Here is an 18231-nt window from a genome sequence, read left to right as displayed (position 1 = left end):
TTATCGACGCTTTGGAGTGGAGATTTTCAGACAAGATGAAGGCACATTATTGCCTAAGATGGGTACTTTGAGGCCATTTGTCTTTTAAAAACATCCTCCAGCGGGGTCACAGGGGGCAACCACGTCTTTGAATTTGTCTGATTTATTGAGGTCCTTGTCCAGCTTCTATTGCTAAAGTGTCCTTGTCTTCTCTGTGGCTGAAACTTCAGAGTGAGTCACAGCAGTTGCCTTTCTAGAGGGAGTGCACATGTCCTCCTCACGGTAGCTGACGTATTATGTCACAGTGTCATTCAGCTCTTCCAAGCCAGTGTCAGAGAGTTTACAGTTATACAGTCAGAGAAACACTTAAAACACTTGGATTTAAGCCAGGTGAGCCAAATGGAATGAACTGTGTGTTACGGGGTTAAAAGAGGGACAATCTCTATGAGTTATATTTAGGTTTTACATTTAAAAAGTTCATTTGTAGTACCCATCTCACCAAGAGACTCTTTCTAAACAGTCCCCTTTCAACATTTCCTACTGACTGAAATAAGTCAGCGACACAATGCGCTGTATAAATTTGCTAGAGTGTGACTGATTAAGTGCTGCGACGGCTTCCTATCTGAAGGAGTTGCATAAGATGAGGGTGAAGAGAAGGTCAGCAGACACTTTTCAGCTGCCCGGCCTGCTCTGAAACCTTCAGTCTGCGAGATGTTGATCCTTTGGGAGACGGTATAACCTCAGTCACCTCACCGGCTCATTTCAAAAGAACACTCCTCAAATAACACAAAATGTATAACCTCAAATGCTTCAAGAGAAAGGCGATCTTTATTGTTACTCGGCATTTTGCAATAAAACAACCCAGTGGCATCATTTTTAAATGTGTTGTTTGTTTTCCTGTGAAGTCTATGAGCAGTGTGTATGTCTTTCTATGGTTACTTGATGGTGATTTCATTGTAAATCTTCTGTTACTCACAAGTACAGCACACTATAATGCACACTTTCATATATTTGATCCCATCAGTGTGAATTACACAAGACTTGTATTTAATCAATGTCAAATTTAAGATCTGTATTTCATTGATTCTTTCAACAAGAAATTTGTCTTGAATTGTTTATAGAAATCACTGTGAAAGTCACGTATATAAGGTATGTTTTCACTTTTTCTTTTGAGTCCCCAAACCATAATATGTATTTTAATTTATTCATACATTTTCTGTTGTTAGGATGCAGATGCATAAGTGAATGTAATACACATAACTGCACTTCAGATGGCAGTGTCTCACCTCAACACTTATAACTAACCTAATTTGCTTAGCATCCCATTTTGGAAAAAATAAATAAATAAATAAATTGCAAAATAAGGGAAAAGGGTCAAAACTTGTCCAATAGATGTCGTTATTACTGTAGTCCTTTGCCAGGCCTGGAGTGTATTGGTATAAGACTACAAAATACTGAGCCATTAATAGACACTTATATATGAAAAATGAAATGTCTACTTGTAGAATACTTTGATAGTGAGTGTACGTACAGGAAGCAATTTGGGGTATTTTAGAAATTAAAAAATGTTAATTAACCAACAGTTTTATATCTTATTTTGATGTTGTTATGATGACAAATGATATTACCATGTGATTCATGCATTTTTACATGTGCTGGTACAGTAGATGAATTTCAATCAGTGTGAGCATTGATGTAATCGTCATTCTCATTCACACACATCGTTTTGCTCTGAAGACAGAAGACCTTTTACTTTCAGAACAACATGTATTACTATTGGATCCACTGCAGGAAGATCTTAATCTTTAACCTTTGTCTATATGTTGATGTCTTCAAAGTGATGTGATTTAGTTAATTTCTAACCAAATAGGTTTTGAGCAAACGTCCTGGTTTTACCTTGAATAACTATGTTGTGGCATTAAATGACATATGAAACAAAAATATATATTGATTGACTTTTATTGCCTCAATTGACCAGTGGATGAAAATGTTGTTTATCCTATAATCTTCATTGTTTTACTCATTTTAGTATTACATAATTTACATTCCAGCACATAAGTTCCTCTAGTGATGATTATTACAGTCAACATATGTGCTAACTAAAGTGTGGTGAAAATGTGGAATGTAACTGAAGTCTATCTTTGCAGTTTGCAAAATCAACATATTTACACACATTTACACCAGGATGCCCTGTGGTTTGGCTACTCTCACATCTGCCTGAGTAATAAGATGTTCATATTTACTGTGCAGACACAATAATGTGTTCATCTTCTCTTTCATTAAAGTGTTAAATGTGTGAAACTTTTGATAAAGATGATTAACGGCACGGTCTTGTCATTCACATGCACAGGCTGTTTTACGACAGTGTGTAACATGGGACAGATGTGGGGGGCCCTGAGGCTGCAGCAGCTTTTCACATTCCTCCCGCTGACCATGGCTGTAAACTCACACAGGTTGGGAACAACTGCAGATCTTTTCTTTGGCACTCCGAAAAAAAAAAGAGAAAAAAGAAGTTTTCCAAGAAAGCGACATGCTTGTCGGCTCCAGCTGGACCCTGAGTCCAATTCACTGCTGCTCTCTGCTGCTTTTCACCTTCTCCACTGGTTAAATGCCCAGTTAAAGTGGAGTAATTGGTCTGACCCTCTGGGAGGCTGTTTTCACCGGTATGAATCAGTGGTCAGAGAGAGAGAGAGAGAAAGAGGAGAGGGGACTCACTGGTGGAAATGTGAGCACAAGGAGCAGAGACACCCTGTTTTCACTGCACCCTACCTCCATTTGCAGCTGGCACGCAACAACACAGACAGAGGGAAAGTGTTTCTCTACTAAAACAAGCTTCTCATTTCCATTTCCACATCTGCTTCTCATGGAGGCGGCAAGATATACCCAGTAAAACAACAATCCCTGCTAATAGACGCACCAACTGGGAGGGTAATAACTCTATACCACAAGCCCAGAATCAGCACATTTGCCCACTTGTCAGGAGTCATTAGCCCACTGATCTGATCTCACAGGGCATGTTGCATGGGAATTTACAAGGAAAAGTAGGAGTGACCGTTAAGAGGCGGGGGAAAGGAAGCAATCAGAAGAAGTGTAGGGAAAGTGAAATTTGACAACTGAAAGGAAGAAATAAAGTATCTGGTAAATGAGGAGTTGTGAAGGATGAAAAGGAGGAGAAAAAGTGCAGACTTCGTGGAAAAATAAGTGTAAAAAAAAAAAAATGAAGGAGTGTCTGCCAGTGACGGAGCAGACCAGGTTCAGCCCCTTCACTCTTAGAGGAAATAATTACAGTCAGTCAGCACTGACATGATGTGGACAACAGCTGTCCTCCTGCTGCTTTCCCCCCATCTGCTTTCCTGCGCAGTATGTACAATATGCATGTCCTGAATGTTTTCTACTTTTTTTTTGGTTTGGTTTGTTATTCAAACTTAGTTTGTTGTAACTAAACTAACTTAGCGAGTGTAAATGTGTCACAGCATGTGTGACAGCGCACATAGAGCTGCTTGCTTTGTTGTCGTTGTGAAGGAATGCGAATTACTTCAAAAAGCTTTTCAGAGAGATTCAGAAATGAAAGATTCATGTATTTTCCACTGGTGCATTAAGAAGTGTGAAACTGTTTTGTTGCGTTTTGAATTTGAGCTAATTTAAACTACTTATTGATATTGAGCGAGCTGAAAAACAAACTACTACTATATGAATATTTCATTCATGGTTTGGTCTACACTAACATCTTGATTTTTTTGTAATGAGGTAGCAAATACAGGTCTTAATACACACATGGTCAGGACTATGTGTGACACAACAGTACGTGGGCATGAACTACAAACTTGTGTTATTTTTCTTCAACAAATTCACTAAGATTAAATATTTTAAAAATCTTCAACAATATAAATTTGCTTTCAAACCTGAATTTTCCTTTTGCTTGGTATAAACTTGACAACATATCTTATACAGTATTTAGGGGGAAATACAATAATAAAAAAATAAGTCCAGTCTGTAATGTAATGTAACTGGAGCCACATTGTTCAGCCCTGCTGCACATTACAGTACACACATGTCAACTTACCACTATTCATCAAATCTCCGGATGGCCAGGACAAAGGAAGCAGCAGCAACCTATCAGATGTAGCCAATGAGGACATTTTGGACGCTCCCGCCAAAGGCCACAAACCTTTTGGTGAGGTCAAAGGTCGGGAAACATGCTCCATCCCGTGTGACATCACAGTGAAGCTGCTGCGAGATGAGAAACACTCCATTTGCGGTAAAGTCTCTTCCCTCATCCACGCCCTCATGTTATCTTTTTACGCCACCATTCTCTTGTCTGGTTGCGACGGTGTACATGTGTGTGTCCGTGTGTGTCCAGGGCAGCTGCAGCAGTCTCTGTTGACGTTCGGACGCAGCACCCGGAAGCTGATCAGGGATGTGATGGAGGAGCAGCAGAGAGCTCTGGACATCCTCAGCACTCAGGTGAACAAAAGAGTCTGTTCACTCCGTTACCCAGTTTGTCAACATCTGATGGGCTGTTTGGGTTCACGTTTCCAGGTCACAGAGCTGATGACAAAAGTACAGACACTGAGCTCTGAGGTTCAAAGAAACAACGTCGAGATGTACTCCTTAAAACCTGTTCAGTCTCATGGTAACACACACGCACACACACACACACACGCACACACACACACGCACACACACACACACACGCACACACACACACGCACACACACACACACACACTTTTCGGCTCCATGACGATGTGTCACTGTCACGAGATGACTTTCATAGACTAGATTAAGAACCAGTGGGCAAAATACATTTCCGGAAAAGAAACTCTGACATGCAAAGAAATTCCACATCAATTTAACTTTTTTTTTTTTTTCTTAAATGGCTTTTGGCTCATTTGGTAAATTGCCTCATTTGGATCTTTTAAAATCTTTGAAATTGTTATTTATTGTTTTGTGACACACAAGCTGGATATTTCACATTTCGGCTAATTGTGTCTGTCTTCTGTTGCTTGTTGTGAATCTCTTTGTAAGTATTTCATCTATCTGAGGCCTCCTTGTTCTACAGCTCTAAATATATTTGTTTATTTATTTATTTTTTGTTATTCTAATTCTTTTTATGTCTGACTTTAGGGTTTATTATCTGAACTGTATAATCTGTGGATTGTTTGTAATATTAAAACAACATTACTGTGCGAAGAACACACATTTGAATTTAGTAGACTTTCTAAAAACAGAGTAAAACACATTTCCTCCACTATAACATTGATGTGTGAAATTACTACATTTATTGTTTAATATCTTCATATGCTTTATTAAGGTAAATTACAAACAGATGAAATCAAAATATAGTTTACAAAATCATTTAACAGTTGTCTGGAATAATTTGCTGACCGAGCAGGGAAATAAATCATTAAAATGTTCGTAAGAGTTTATTTCTTCTGTGCAGTTTATGATCATTAGAAACTGCAAAATGTAAACATTTTTTGAGGGTTTTTGTGTTTTAGGTGTAACCTTGTCGTGTGCTTTGATCAGGACGAGACTGCAGCGACATCAAGGACAGCCTTGTGTCTGTTGTCCCCAAGATTCCCAGTGGAATTTACATAGTCCATCCAGAAAACACTGACTACTCTTTTGAGGTACTTGGACATGATTCATTGAGTCAAACGTGCAGAGTAACCAGTCGTCACTCAACGCAGAGTTTGTGCGGCAGGTTTTCTGTGAGATGGACTATATGGGAGGAGGATGGACGGTGATGCAGAGGAGGACTGATGGATTAATGGACTTCAAACGGCCATGGGCGAATTACGCTGATGGCTTCGGACATCTAGCAGGTTGAACAACACAGCGCCGACGCAATGTTCTTACAGGGAGGTGTTGAGAACTACAGTGAAGTTAGGCTAAAGATTTATAAGTAAAAGACAAATGTATTAAACAGTAGACAATAGGTGTATTTCTTAAGTTCTCACACTATCCTTGAGAGATGATTCACTTATAACAAACTTGTACCTCCCAGTGACTCTCTGCCTTTTGTCTTTGTGTGTAGGAGAGCACTGGCTGGGCCTGAAGAAGGTTTTTCATATAGTCAATCAAAAAGATACTCGCTTTCAGCTTCACATCGTTCTGGTCTCCCACGATGACGTGACCTCCTACGCTTCGTACGACGACTTCCGCCTCGACAACGAAACACAGTTCTTCGGTATACACCTGGGCAGATATGCAGGCAGTGCAGGTACGGCCTGATGTAATATCAATGCAATCAATGCTGGGACAATGTGTAAAATATAACTAGGAGGATGCAATGGTTTTCAGTTCTCAAAAGGTCACAATCAGTTTACTAACATATCAGAAAGACTTTTATCCTTGTATATTAATCATCAGCTCTTTGTCTCAACCTTTTTGAAAATTGACTCTTACAAAATCACAAATCACCCTCAAGGGAATAAATACATCATGGACCTGAACTCAGGAACCAGCTTATTGTGCGTCAGCTGGATTTGTGTTTGCGCTTTGATGCAGGTGACGCATTTCGTGGCTACGACCAGGAGCAGAATCAGGACACGGCTCCCTTCAGCGCCTCGGATGTGGACAACGACGGCTGCAATCCCTCCTGCACCTTCGACAACTCCACAGTGGAGAGCTGCAGCCTTCAGCACAACCAGACGGGATGGTGGTTCAACCAGTGCGGCCTGGCCAACCTCAACGGCTCCCCGGAAGAAGCGGAGCAGAATCACGGCCAGAGGATGCACATTCTGTGGGAAACCTGGAGACAGAGTGGCGTACTATACAACATCAAATCAGTCACAATGAAGATCAGGAGGATTGCAACTAATAACTGAAAGGAAATGCTTCCTGGTGCAAGTGAGAGTTTTAATAAAGTATAATAAATCATTTTGGGGACTATCAAATTCATTGTTTCACTTTTGTTTTCAGTCTTTAACTCCCGAAAGCATAGTTGACTAAAGTTGGCTTCAGAGAAAGAAAGTTATCCTCTTGGTCCAGTGAAAATGCCTAAACAGACCACATCCAGTAGGTGGTGCTGTGAATCTCCCATTCAGAGAAATTGTCCTTTTTTTTTTTTTCCTGGAACTGCTTCTTTTTCTGCTTTCACATCCTTCTTCTTCATCTCCACAGGTAGAATTGATAGTGCTCAACAGCTTTCTTCTTTGAACTGTATTTTTTTAATGCAGCCACTTACATTATCAGTTTCAGAGTATAACAGGCAACTTTCATGTTTATTTAAGCTCAATACACTTCGGTCATACTTTATCAATCAAAGGTGTGAAACATACATTATGGTCCTTGGGACAAAACCTGGCCACCCCAGTGGGATGACCATGCAAAGTCCTGCAATTGCAAAGAAAACGATCCCAATAACCAAAACCTCTTTCACTAATTGACTCACTGGAGATTACAGTATTTTAGTAAAAGTGGTGCACATGATACAACTGGACACAAACCAAAACATCTGCGATGCAGCAGTTAAGTTTGCTGCTTTATTATGATCAAAGTGGTATTAGCATCAAATCAGTACAGTGAAAACAAGCATGCTGAAGGCTGCAGAAATTCGTTGCACAGAAACAAAACAGTAAATATAATTTCAGCCATTTTGGCAAAATTATAGAGCCAAATAAAGCACACAGTGACTTGTATTTTTGGAGGCAACAAGAGGACTTGACGTTGAATAATGCAATAGCATTGTTAGAATACATGAAACTCCTAAAACTGGAATAATTTTTCTATAATATTTAAACGAGTTTTGATGTTGTAAAAAAATTTATTTGTATAAATTCACAATATGTCATAATGTACTCAGAAATCTGTACTAAAATGAAGTCAATGATTTGAAGTTGCTGTTATTTAAACGTTATTATAGAATTTGTAATGTCATTATATCAGAACCAGGAAAAATCATGAGACAGTAAGTGATCTGTGTCGGGAAAACCAGTAGTGCCTCATATATGGAAGTAGTCAGAGAAGAGAAAACATCGAGCAATTAATGCCTGAATCAGTGTGTTACGTTTGGCTCATTTCTGCACAGTAACACACACACACACACACACACACACACACACACACACACACACACACACACACACACACACACACACACACACACACACACACACACACACACACACACACACACACGCACACACACACCACTTTGTTTGTGTGTTTCTGCATCACTGATTCCGGTGATAACACTGTAGGAGCTCTATGTGTGGTCTGGTATGTGCACAAAATGCCAAGGTACATGAATCCACACACACAGAAAAACGACTCTCAAGGTATTTGTCCTGTGCCCCCCAATAAGAGTGTGTATGTTTGAGCTGACAGTATTTACATCCATATCAGAGGTCTGTTCTATTCTGAGGAGAAAGTCTTAACAAAAACGCTAAATGGTGACATTTGTCAAGAGTTTACCCCCTTGCCCTTTTCTATCCTCCTTGTGAAATGTGACACTACTACGCCATAAAATGTCCAAAGTGCCAAATCTTCTGCAATCAGGCCCTTAAAAGGCAATTTTCACCCTTGCAAATTTACATCAGAGACTTGTATTTAGCAGATTCCTTTACATTGAGACATTGGTATTATGTAACGCAAGATTGTGGGTGAAATTAAAAACCAGGCAAAAAGTTGTTCAGTGGTGAAGAAGGGAGAACGAATGGACCTTAACAAACTTTGCTACCAGAAGAACGCTTCTTAAAGTTGCTCAAAAGTGGGTGCCAGTCTTAAACGTGCATTCACATGCTGTGTGTGTGTGTGTGTGTGTGTGTGTGTGTGTGTGTGTGTGTGTGTGTGTGTGTGTGTGTGTGTGTGTGTGTGTGTGTGTGTGTGTGTGTGTGTGTGTGTGTGTGTGTGTGTGTGTGTGTGTGTGTGCACTTTTCCCACACTGGAGGGGATTCAGTGGGGAGTGGGAGCACACAGGAAACAAAGTCTACTGGGAATTTAAACCCTGAGGAATCTCATCTGCTGTTCATCAGACATCAGTCACTGCTGCACACACACACACACACACACACACACACACGCACACAGTAAACATTGTGGTTTGAAATTGCATTTTACTACTGAACCTTTTAAAAATGTGGGTGCCTAATATTTGGACAATATTCGGCATTCACTCTTCTCATTGTCTCGAACAGATGAACCTGTAACTCTGGTGTAACACGGATGGTGATTTCAAAGAAAGAAGAAAAAGTCTCGGGAGTAGAAGTTCCTGAAATAGCTGAGACCAAAATTGCCCACCATTATCAGTTACTCACAACACTGTGGTCCTCTCCACATCTGTAAAGTTCAATGCGTCATGTAAATAAAAGAATAGTGGGACCCAGAAGGATGCATTCTTTCTCAAGGACACACACCAAAAAAAAAAAAAAAAAAAAAAAAACCCAGAGGGGAGGGCGACATTGAAAGGGGGAAGAGAGAGGAAGAGAGCGACATGCCACAGGCACTTGATGACTTGTTCACATGAGTTGGGAGCAGACTCTCTAGTGTTGGACCACCTTCAGGATGAACCACAGACCTCTGGCAGCCCATCGAAACAGCCGGTCTGCCGGGAACAACGACAGCCCCAGAGCCAGGAGTCGTGATAACCTGCTGGTGTGTGATGACTTCGGAGAGGAATACTGCTGCACGGGGCGATGCCTTGGGTAAGTTGTATATTTAACATTTTGACAAGTTATGGATATACTTATTTCATATCCATTTATTCTAAATCTAGAAAAAACCCTAAATTAAAAATAAAGTAATAGAAATCCTTGCAAGAGCTCGACTAAAAACCAAATCTATAGTATTTAAGTATTTAGTTTGCACAACTGAGCAACATTTCTTAACAAACTCACTGAACTTATCACCTCCAGCCAATGGGCGCTCTGAGTGATTCATGTCAGGACTCTGAGAAGACCACTTACTCTACTTTAGACCATATTTCAGTTTGCATCCAAAGTGTTTAGGTTTTGTGATCCTGGTAATGAAGCGAACCCTGTTGCTCACTCCCTTCTGTTTATCTTGATTTTATTTACAATCCACTCTGCAGCTGGACACACCCACTCCCAGTCACAAGCACTCAGGTTTTTCCTTCTGCCTTCATATTACATCTCTTGCCTGATTGTTGTAGTGATAGTGGATGTATGAATGAGTCAATCTTGCATTTCGTAAAGTGTGTCTGGCAGGTAAAACTCTCACACTTACATGCATCTTCATTGAATTTGGAAATGCTTTCTGGTCAAACATATTGATGTTTCCAAAATTAACAGCCATAATATGTCTTGTCTCAAAACTGAAACGTCTATCGTTTTCATGCTTTTTGCTATAAACTCACTTTTTGGATTGACACGCTCATGTTGAGAATGTTCAAGGCAAAAGTTGACTTGACTTTGAGACACAACTCGGAACAAGCGGCTGTGGGGCTGTTTTTTGTGTGTGTACATTCAAGTGGGGACAATATATACAGTGTGTTTATGTCCCCCCGACTCTCTGGCAGCCACAGCAGCACTGAGAGGCAGCTCATGGCTCGTCTCAGCGCTGTTAAGAGACGCCAGGCTCTGCGCGGCCCTGCCTACATGTTCTCGGCTCCCTCCGTCAGCCTGACGGAGGTCGAGCAGCGCTTCCTGGAAGCAGCAGAATACGGCAACATACCAGAGGTGCGTCGCATGCTGCTCCACGTGCCCAGCTTGAACGTCAATGCTGTTGACTACATGGGCCAAAATGCACTGCAGCTGGCTGTGGCCAACGAGCATCTGGAGGTGACGGAGCTGCTGCTGGGGAGGACAGATTTGGCCAGAGTGGGTGATGCTCTCCTCTTGGCCATAAGTAAGACCTGCATATTTTGTGTGTCTGTGAGTGTATGTGTGCATATACAGTATATATATAAACAAAACCACACTTACAGGGTTGATCACACATGAGAGCTGAGATTGGCTCAGATCCTGCAGACATGACATTGTTTTGCATCTAAAGGCATTCAAGGGAAACAATTAATAAACTTTTAAAATAGATTTTCCACCAAATACCCAAAAGCCTACAGAAGGTTTGTAGTTGTATATTCCAGCCTCTCACTCCAATAAAAACGCACATATATTCCTGTCAATAAGAGTACGCCTGATACTGTGGGTTTGCTCAAAGTGTGATGCTAAATCACTCCTGTTGGCTTGAGAATAGATTATACTTATTTATGTAAAAAAAACGTTGGACTTTATTGTTGCCAGATAAATAACCTAACGCTAATATACAAAACCCAACAGTGCACATGAAATGATGGTCCCTTACATAAAAGTAACACTTTAAGTTTAGCTGTAAACTGACGACAAATAAGTGTTGAGGAACTTTGCTTTTATCTCAATGTATTATAAATATTAATGAAAGATTTTAAAAAATCCCAAATTAAAATGTTTTGTGCATTGTAGGTAAAGGTTATGTCCGCATCACTGAAGCCCTGCTTGGACATCCCTCCTTTAGAGATGCCCGGCGCCTGACAGCGAGTCCTGCCCAAGCAGACATGCTGGATGACTTCTATGCTTATGATGAAGATGGGACAAGGTAAGAAAACTACAACAACAGATCTACTTCAACATCTCAGAAACTAGAACACTCAGGAAAGTGCTCATACAGCGACTTTCTGAAATAGTTTTCTAAAACTTACGTGTCTGTGGCTCAGTTGGGGAGTGAGTCTTCTTCCAATTCTAAAAGTAGGTGGTTCAATCTTTGGTGGTGGAAGAGATTGGCGGTCCAGTTGAAGTGTCCTTGAGCAAGACACTGACACACAAATTGTGAGCAATTAGCATGGCAGTATGTTGTGTCAGTATGTGTGAATGTGTGAAGTATTTTAAAATTGCTGGAGCGGAGGAAAATGGACTCTATAAGTGCCTTGAACACTTTACAAGTGAGGACTTGCTTGTAAAACTGTCAGTTTCACGTTTTCACTTTGGCTGCTACAAGTTTCTAACAAAATGTAATTTGGCATTTTGTGAGCTTTGGTGGTGCTCAGCTGGGTGCGTTTAGTCATTTCTAGGCATTTTGCTGAGCTGGTCTCATTGTTACAAACTGAAGTTACTTCACAGAAGTGCAAACCATATGTATTATAACTTAGCAAACTGATTGGAGGAGTAGTCTTCAAGGACTCAAGTGAAGGATTCAAGGAGGAGACCAGTTTGCTGCATTGTAAATGTATCCCTCTAAAACAGTGCTGCATTACTGTTCTCTCTAATGAATAATAGATACTGTAGCGTCGTAAGTGAAAAGTGAAAGTTGAATACACAGAGAAGGTGATAACCACTCAAAATGATAAAATCCTCAGAGGATTCTGATGTCTACTGTGTGAGCTTGCACGTGTTTGTGATTCCCACAGGTTTTCTCACGATGTGACTCCAGTGATACTCGCAGCGCACTGCCAGGAGTACGAGATAGTTTACACCCTGCTGAGTAAAGGGGCCCGCATCGACCCTCCTCACGATTACTTCTGTGGCTGCGATTCCTGTAACTACCAGCAGCAGTTTGATTCCTTCAGCCACTCCCGATCGAGGATCAATGCCTACAGAGGCCTCGCCAGCCCGGCTTACCTGTCCCTGTCCAATGAGGATCCAGTACTGGCAGCCTTGGAGCTCAGCAATGAACTGGCCATGTTGGCGAATATCGAGAAAGAATTCAAGGTAGCAAAATCATTAAAGATCTAGCGAAACATGCCCAATAACTCAGTAGTTCACTAAGAAGTGCATTTTCATTTGGTGTCTCTACTTATGCCCCGAAAACCAGCTCATTGTCAAACACGGAAAAGAAGTATATCTGCCATGTCACTGCCAACCAGATGCCAGTAAACGCTGCCAGTAAACACATGAACATTTTATGAGCATCAAGAGAGGAAGCAGAAACGGATCCTCTGGTCCCTGTTCACATTTGCTCACTTTACACATATATAACAGCTGTATTTTATTGCTGGGCTCACAGTAGGACAGTATCCAACGGGCCTGCTGCAAAAAATAAACAATCAAATGCTTTTGAGGGCATCGACGTCTGAATACACATAGGAATTAATCTTGTAACATTTCTTGGCTTACAGGGTATTCTCTGTATTTTTTTTTTCCAGAGCTGGGTGTCACTAATATCTAGGTTGGACTGATCTTTGAGTGACATTTCTTTTAAGTCCTGCAAAGCAAAACTAATTATTTAAGACAAAATGATAAAGATTTACAATCCCTGCCCGGCGATAATGTCACTGAAAAGCTGTTGAATATGAATACCACCCACATCTGCAACCCAGTCAGATGGAATTCATGTAAAGAATTCCACTAATTGGCAATTTTCCTTTATGATGTTAATAGAACGACTACTGCCGCCTGTCGGGCCAATGTAAGGACTACGTGGTGGGCCTACTGGACCTTTGTCGCAGTACAGAGGAAGTGGAGGCCATACTGAGTGGAGAAACTGACTCAGAAGACAACTACAACATGCCGGGCCGGCCTTCCCTCACCCGACTCAAGTTAGCCATCAAATATGAACTCAAAAAGGTAGAAGTTTATTTGTGGGGATATATTGACTGGTTTAAATACATCACCATAATGAGCTTGTCATCCAGCTCAGTCTTGAGTCTGAAGAATCCACTTCACTACAATGGAATCATAATAGCTGTTTAATCATTTCACAATTTTATTAGAAATTATGTAGCTGTAGAATTTTGTCCATATCAGTGTGTATTTAGTGGATATGTAAACTGACGTTTTCAATCTGAACGGTCTGGATGTTGCATCAATGTTGAGTGTGCAAGGAAAAAAAAAAGCTTTAATGCTGACTTACAATACTGCTCGATGACAAAACTCAGGTCAAAAAACAAATAAATGCATATTTATTAGGCAAATGCATATGTAGCCATACATGGCTGAAAATAATGATTACCTGAATCAATGTAGACATTCTGTCATTGTTTTGAGAGTTTGATGTACAAAATAGCTTTAAGCTCATCTCTCCTACTTGTTTTATCTGTTTGCCAGATACAATTTCTTTTATAGAATTATTTAGTACATTATTTGAAGCATATTCTTCATCTATTCTAATAATGAGTTGATTTAGTTATGGAAACATGCAAAGCTTTTACCTTGAATGAAGCTTTGCAATAAGAACCCTTCATTGTTCTTTTCTCATCCAGTTTGTTGCTCATCCGAACTGCCAGCAGCAGCTGCTGAGTATTTGGTACGAGAACCTGCCGGGCCTGAGACAACAAACCACCGCCATCAAGCTGCTGGTGGTCCTCGCCGTGGCCATCGGACTCCCGGGTCTGGCTGTGGCGTACTGGGTTGCTCCGTGCAGCAGAGTGTGTAACACCTGATGTCACTCACTTTACCCCCGAATCACTTCAGGAGACTTTCCTCTCATTCTTTTGTTGTTTTTCTCTCCTGTAGGCGGGAAGTGTTATGCGCAGCCCTTTTATGAAGTTTGTGGCCCATGCCTCATCCTTCACAATTTTCCTGGGTCTTCTCATCCTGAATGCTGCAGACCGCTTTGCTGGCACCACTCTGTTGCCAAATATGACCCACCATCAGCATCCGGAGATTTCAAAACTTAACCCAGACCCCCTGCTGCTCTACCGTATGACCACGACACCATTCACCTGGATGGAGATCCTCATTATTTCCTGGGTCATGGGTGAGCATGGAAGCATATGATGACAGATGAAACAAGACAAGATAGATCCCTTGTGTCATTTCTTTTCATTCTGCTGCAGGTATGATCTGGGCAGAGGTGAAGGAGATCTGGAGCCAAGGACCGGGGGAGTATCTGGTCGAACCGTGGAACTTCCTGGACTTTGGGATGCTGGCGATCTTTCTGGCCTCTTTCAGCTGTCGCTTCTCGGCTCTGAGACACGCTGACTTAGCCCAGACCTATGTACACGCACACTACACGACGCTGATTAATATCACCCTGCCGCCTCAGATACACTACTTTACTCTGGGTGAGCGTGCTCTCACACCTGCACAGACTCTCACACTGACTTCAGATACCATCGTTCACCTGATATGTAAACAGTTGAAGTGAGTGTGTACAGTGCGGAGCAGATCAGAGGGTGGAAGTCGAGTATCTGATATGCGTCAGCTTTCAGAAGTTACCCAACACACTGATGGCTGAGCACCAGCTGTAACTACCTGGCTGTTCCTGCTTTGATTATGAAGTGGAATAAAAATGCAGACGAAAGGTTGAACAGTGGGTTTTAAAGTATGGAAGAATGAGCTCACAGAGCGTGAACCTCATCGTACAGTGGGTCATAAGCTTGTTCTCACATCAGGTTCTGGATGAATGCCAGACTTCCTAATGTTTTTGCTATTATCAGACATTGTTAACAGCCATGTGGACTCAAGGGCAATAAAAAGCATAATACCCGCCCTGCTAGTTGGATGATGTTAAATTGAAATATCAGGGAAGTTTGTTGTGACTGTTGCATTATACAAACAATAACTAAAGTTCTTGGAATATCTATTTAAATAAAACATTTATTAGTTTTACCCTACATTTAATCATTATTTGTCATGATTTCTATCATGATACGGAATCCTCGGATTATTTTCAGCTGCTGCAACCTGTTTGTGGTTTTCACGAATGAAGTGAATAAATCTGAGCAGCAGTGGCCAAAATGTTCAACTCATTTAAGTTGAGGCTGATAAAATGGACACTTGAGAATCTAATATAGCCTCGAAAATGAAATCCTCAAATTCATCAACCTCAAGCTGTTTTCTGACGTTTACGTGCTGGTTTCCACTCTGTTTCCGCAGCACGTATCTACTGGCTGCCGTCAGATCCTCAGCTGGTATCAGAGGGCTTGTACGCCGTGGCCGTGGTGCTCAGCTTCTCTCGGATCGCCTACATCCTCCCGGCCAATGAGAGCTTTGGCCCACTGCAGATCTCTTTAGGACGGACGGTCAAAGACATCTTCAAGTTCATGGTCATCTTCATCCTGGTCTTTCTGGCATTCATGATTGGCATGTTTAACCTGTACTCCTACTACCTGGGAGCCAAGCAGAACGACGCCTTCACCACGTGAGACATTCACTTTGTACACTGCTGTTGGAAGTAGATCCTGGGAACACAACCAGACTGACTACTAAATATGTCTTTACGACACTGTGACAATTTTACATCAATAAAATGACAAAACTAAACCTTTTGTCGTCTTTGAATAGTCTTTAATGATGAAATACAGAGGAAAAAGCAAAAGTCGTTAAAAATGTCAAATTGACCCTTATGACTCCGAAGAGTTAAGATTCCAGAGTCTGTCAACATTTAAAACAAAACCATGCTTGTGTATGACTCATTGTTATGGTTTTAAGTGTGTTGCAAATAAATTATTGTTCGAGTCAAGTCAAAATGTTTACATGAGTTAATGCTGAATTCTCTAAAATATTTTATTTTTAGAAAATGATCAAATTAAATTCTAACCCATTGTGGGTACATACAGCCGCATTTTTAAAAATCATCATTTAGATTCAATAAAGTTAACTTAATCAGGAAGCACTTTGTAGTCTCTACAGGTTGCTTTCCATGTGGTGGTTAAACAGATCAAAACTCAAACTTCTATGTTAGCACTGCAATGTAAACTCGATGCTGAACTCCGTGAGAATTTTCTTCTTCCGCTTCTCTCAAAGAGCATCTTTAAAGTCTGATGATTTACTGTCTGTTTGAGCTCAGAAATAGTTTTTCTCCCCATGTCCCTTCTCTCTGTGCATCGGTCTAGACTGGAGGAGAGCTTCAAGACACTGTTCTGGGCTATATTTGGCCTGTCGGAGGTCAGGTCTGTTGTGATCAACAACGGACACAAATTCATTGAGAACATCGGTTACGTGCTGTACGGGGTTTACAACGTTACCATGGTGATAGTGCTGCTCAACATGCTCATCGCCATGATCAACAGTTCTTTCCAGGAGATTGAGGTTTGTGAGCGAAACACTGTGTCATCATCCACTTCAGATGCTGAGTCACTTATAAGATGAGTAGACTGACTGAACCCCTTAATTCATATGTTTTCTTTTTCACTGGCCTGGGTGCGCTGAAGTACAGTTTGTACTGTCATTCACACTGGAGTGTGTACAGAATTGCAGTGATATTATATATAAGTAATGTTTTTACATGTATTGCTGAGGTATAAATCGATTAACACCTCTTCAAATTGTTTTTTTTTTTTTTTTAAAGTAACTTTAAGGTACATTTTTATTATTGTCTTCTATCGTCTCTCCTAGTTTGTATTTTCTGTCCTTTCCTGCAGGATGATGCTGATGTTGAGTGGAAGTTTGCTCGAGCAAGGCTGTGGTTCTCCTACTTCGAGGAGGGCAGGACGCTCCCTGTGCCCTTTAACCTGGTCCCCAGTCCAAAGTCCATGGTGGGACTGGCCACCGCCATCAAGTCACTGCTGCTGCAGTTTGCAGAGCGGCACAATGTGGAGAAAACAGAGACACAACTTAACCAGGTGTCACACAATATGAAGCACAGACGAATTGATCCTCTCACAACGCTTTGCTTTGGAGCCTGAGATGTTGCCTGAGCACCTCCTGGTGGTTTCCATGCTGCAGTACAGTCTGAGAAATATCACTAGGTTGTTCACTAAAGAACATTCTATGTTTATTTTCCAGCTTGGTGAAAACAAAAATTCAGGATATGGTGCTTCTACGAGCCCAACCAGATATCAGGTGTGTTTGTGTTGCTACATTTCAGGCAATGTCTCACCTTTTACTCAATGTCTATGTATCTCACTATTGGGCAGAAGTGTTCACCACTATGTCAATGTGTATTACCAGTCATCAAGGTATTTATTGAACATTTTTCTTTGTCTCTGTTTGCAGAAGATTATGAAGCGTCTGATAAAACGCTACATCATCAAAGCTCAAGCGGACAAAGAAAGTGATGAGATCACTGAAGGTGCATTTCAATCAGTGATACTGGAAATGAGCTTCACTATTCCATATGACGGCTCTGCGTCTGTTTCCATCCAGGTGAGCTGAAGGAGATCAAGCAGGACATCTCCAGCCTGCGATACGAGCTCCTGGAGGAGAAAGCACAGAACATGGAGACGCTGGACGGACTGCTGAGGCGGCTGGGAGAGATCAGCACACCGGCACCATAGCACCGCCTGCTTTCGCACCCGACACAAAGGAACATGTACAGACCAGAGTGAAAGAGTCCTAAAGTACACGAAGATGGTGCAGAACAGTAGAAAATGCTGTATGTATGTGAATATGAAATGCAAATATAACAAGCAGATTTTATGATTATCGGCCTT

General features: G+C 41.2%; 2 protein-coding genes across 4 annotated transcripts; both read left to right on the top strand.

Moving 5' to 3' along the window:
• The first annotated feature begins 3069 nt into the window (after nt 1-3069).
• angptl5 (angiopoietin-like 5) lies at nt 3070-6877 on the top strand. Its single transcript, XM_080483967.1, has 8 exons — nt 3070-3339; nt 4072-4237; nt 4340-4443; nt 4519-4612; nt 5508-5611; nt 5686-5806; nt 6019-6204; nt 6492-6877. Exons 1-8 carry the CDS (start codon nt 3283-3285, stop codon nt 6809-6811), a joined length of 1152 nt encoding a protein of 383 aa, XP_080340093.1. The 5' UTR covers nt 3070-3282; the 3' UTR covers nt 6812-6877.
• A 2492-nt stretch (nt 6878-9369) lies between these two features.
• On the top strand, nt 9370-18222 carry trpc6a (transient receptor potential cation channel, subfamily C, member 6a). Of its 3 annotated transcripts, XM_080482452.1 has the most exons (15): nt 9423-9628; nt 10462-10621; nt 10697-10790; nt 11384-11516; nt 12325-12625; nt 13295-13480; nt 14116-14280; nt 14369-14612; nt 14692-14919; nt 15734-15998; nt 16693-16888; nt 17221-17421; nt 17585-17641; nt 17795-17870; nt 17945-18222. In XM_080482452.1, exons 1-15 carry the CDS (start codon nt 9489-9491, stop codon nt 18073-18075), a joined length of 2577 nt encoding a protein of 858 aa, XP_080338578.1. In that variant the 5' UTR covers nt 9423-9488; the 3' UTR covers nt 18076-18222. The 3 variants fall into 3 exon arrangements, with proteins under 3 accessions (XP_080338579.1, XP_080338577.1, XP_080338578.1); XM_080482451.1 differs by having other exon boundaries at nt 9415-9628; nt 10462-10790; XM_080482453.1 differs by lacking the exons at nt 10462-10621; nt 10697-10790 and having other exon boundaries at nt 9370-9628.
• Nucleotides 18223-18231: the final 9 nt, after the last annotated feature.

Source organism: Lipophrys pholis (genome assembly GCF_963383615.2).
Source record: "Lipophrys pholis genome assembly, chromosome: 16".
In the NCBI taxonomy this organism is placed as follows: domain Eukaryota; kingdom Metazoa; phylum Chordata; class Actinopteri; order Blenniiformes; family Blenniidae; genus Lipophrys; species Lipophrys pholis.
Note: the sequence above shows the minus strand (reverse complement) of the source record. Positions and strands in the feature narration are given on the sequence as shown.

Coding starts and splice junctions, on each gene's coding strand:
- angptl5 (XM_080483967.1), top strand. CDS start 3,283: ATGATGTGGACAACAGCTGTCCTCCTGCTGCTTTCCCCCCATCTGCTT. Junction 4,444..4,518: donor TGGACATCCTCAGCACTCAG/GTGAACAAAAGA, acceptor TCACGTTTCCAG/GTCACAGAGCTGATGACAAA. Junction 5,612..5,685: donor ACACTGACTACTCTTTTGAG/GTACTTGGACAT, acceptor TTTGTGCGGCAG/GTTTTCTGTGAGATGGACTA.
- trpc6a (XM_080482451.1), top strand. CDS start 9,489: ATGAACCACAGACCTCTGGCAGCCCATCGAAACAGCCGGTCTGCCGGG. Junction 12,626..13,294: donor ATATCGAGAAAGAATTCAAG/GTAGCAAAATCA, acceptor TGATGTTAATAG/AACGACTACTGCCGCCTGTC. Junction 17,871..17,944: donor AAGTGATGAGATCACTGAAG/GTGCATTTCAAT, acceptor GTTTCCATCCAG/GTGAGCTGAAGGAGATCAAG.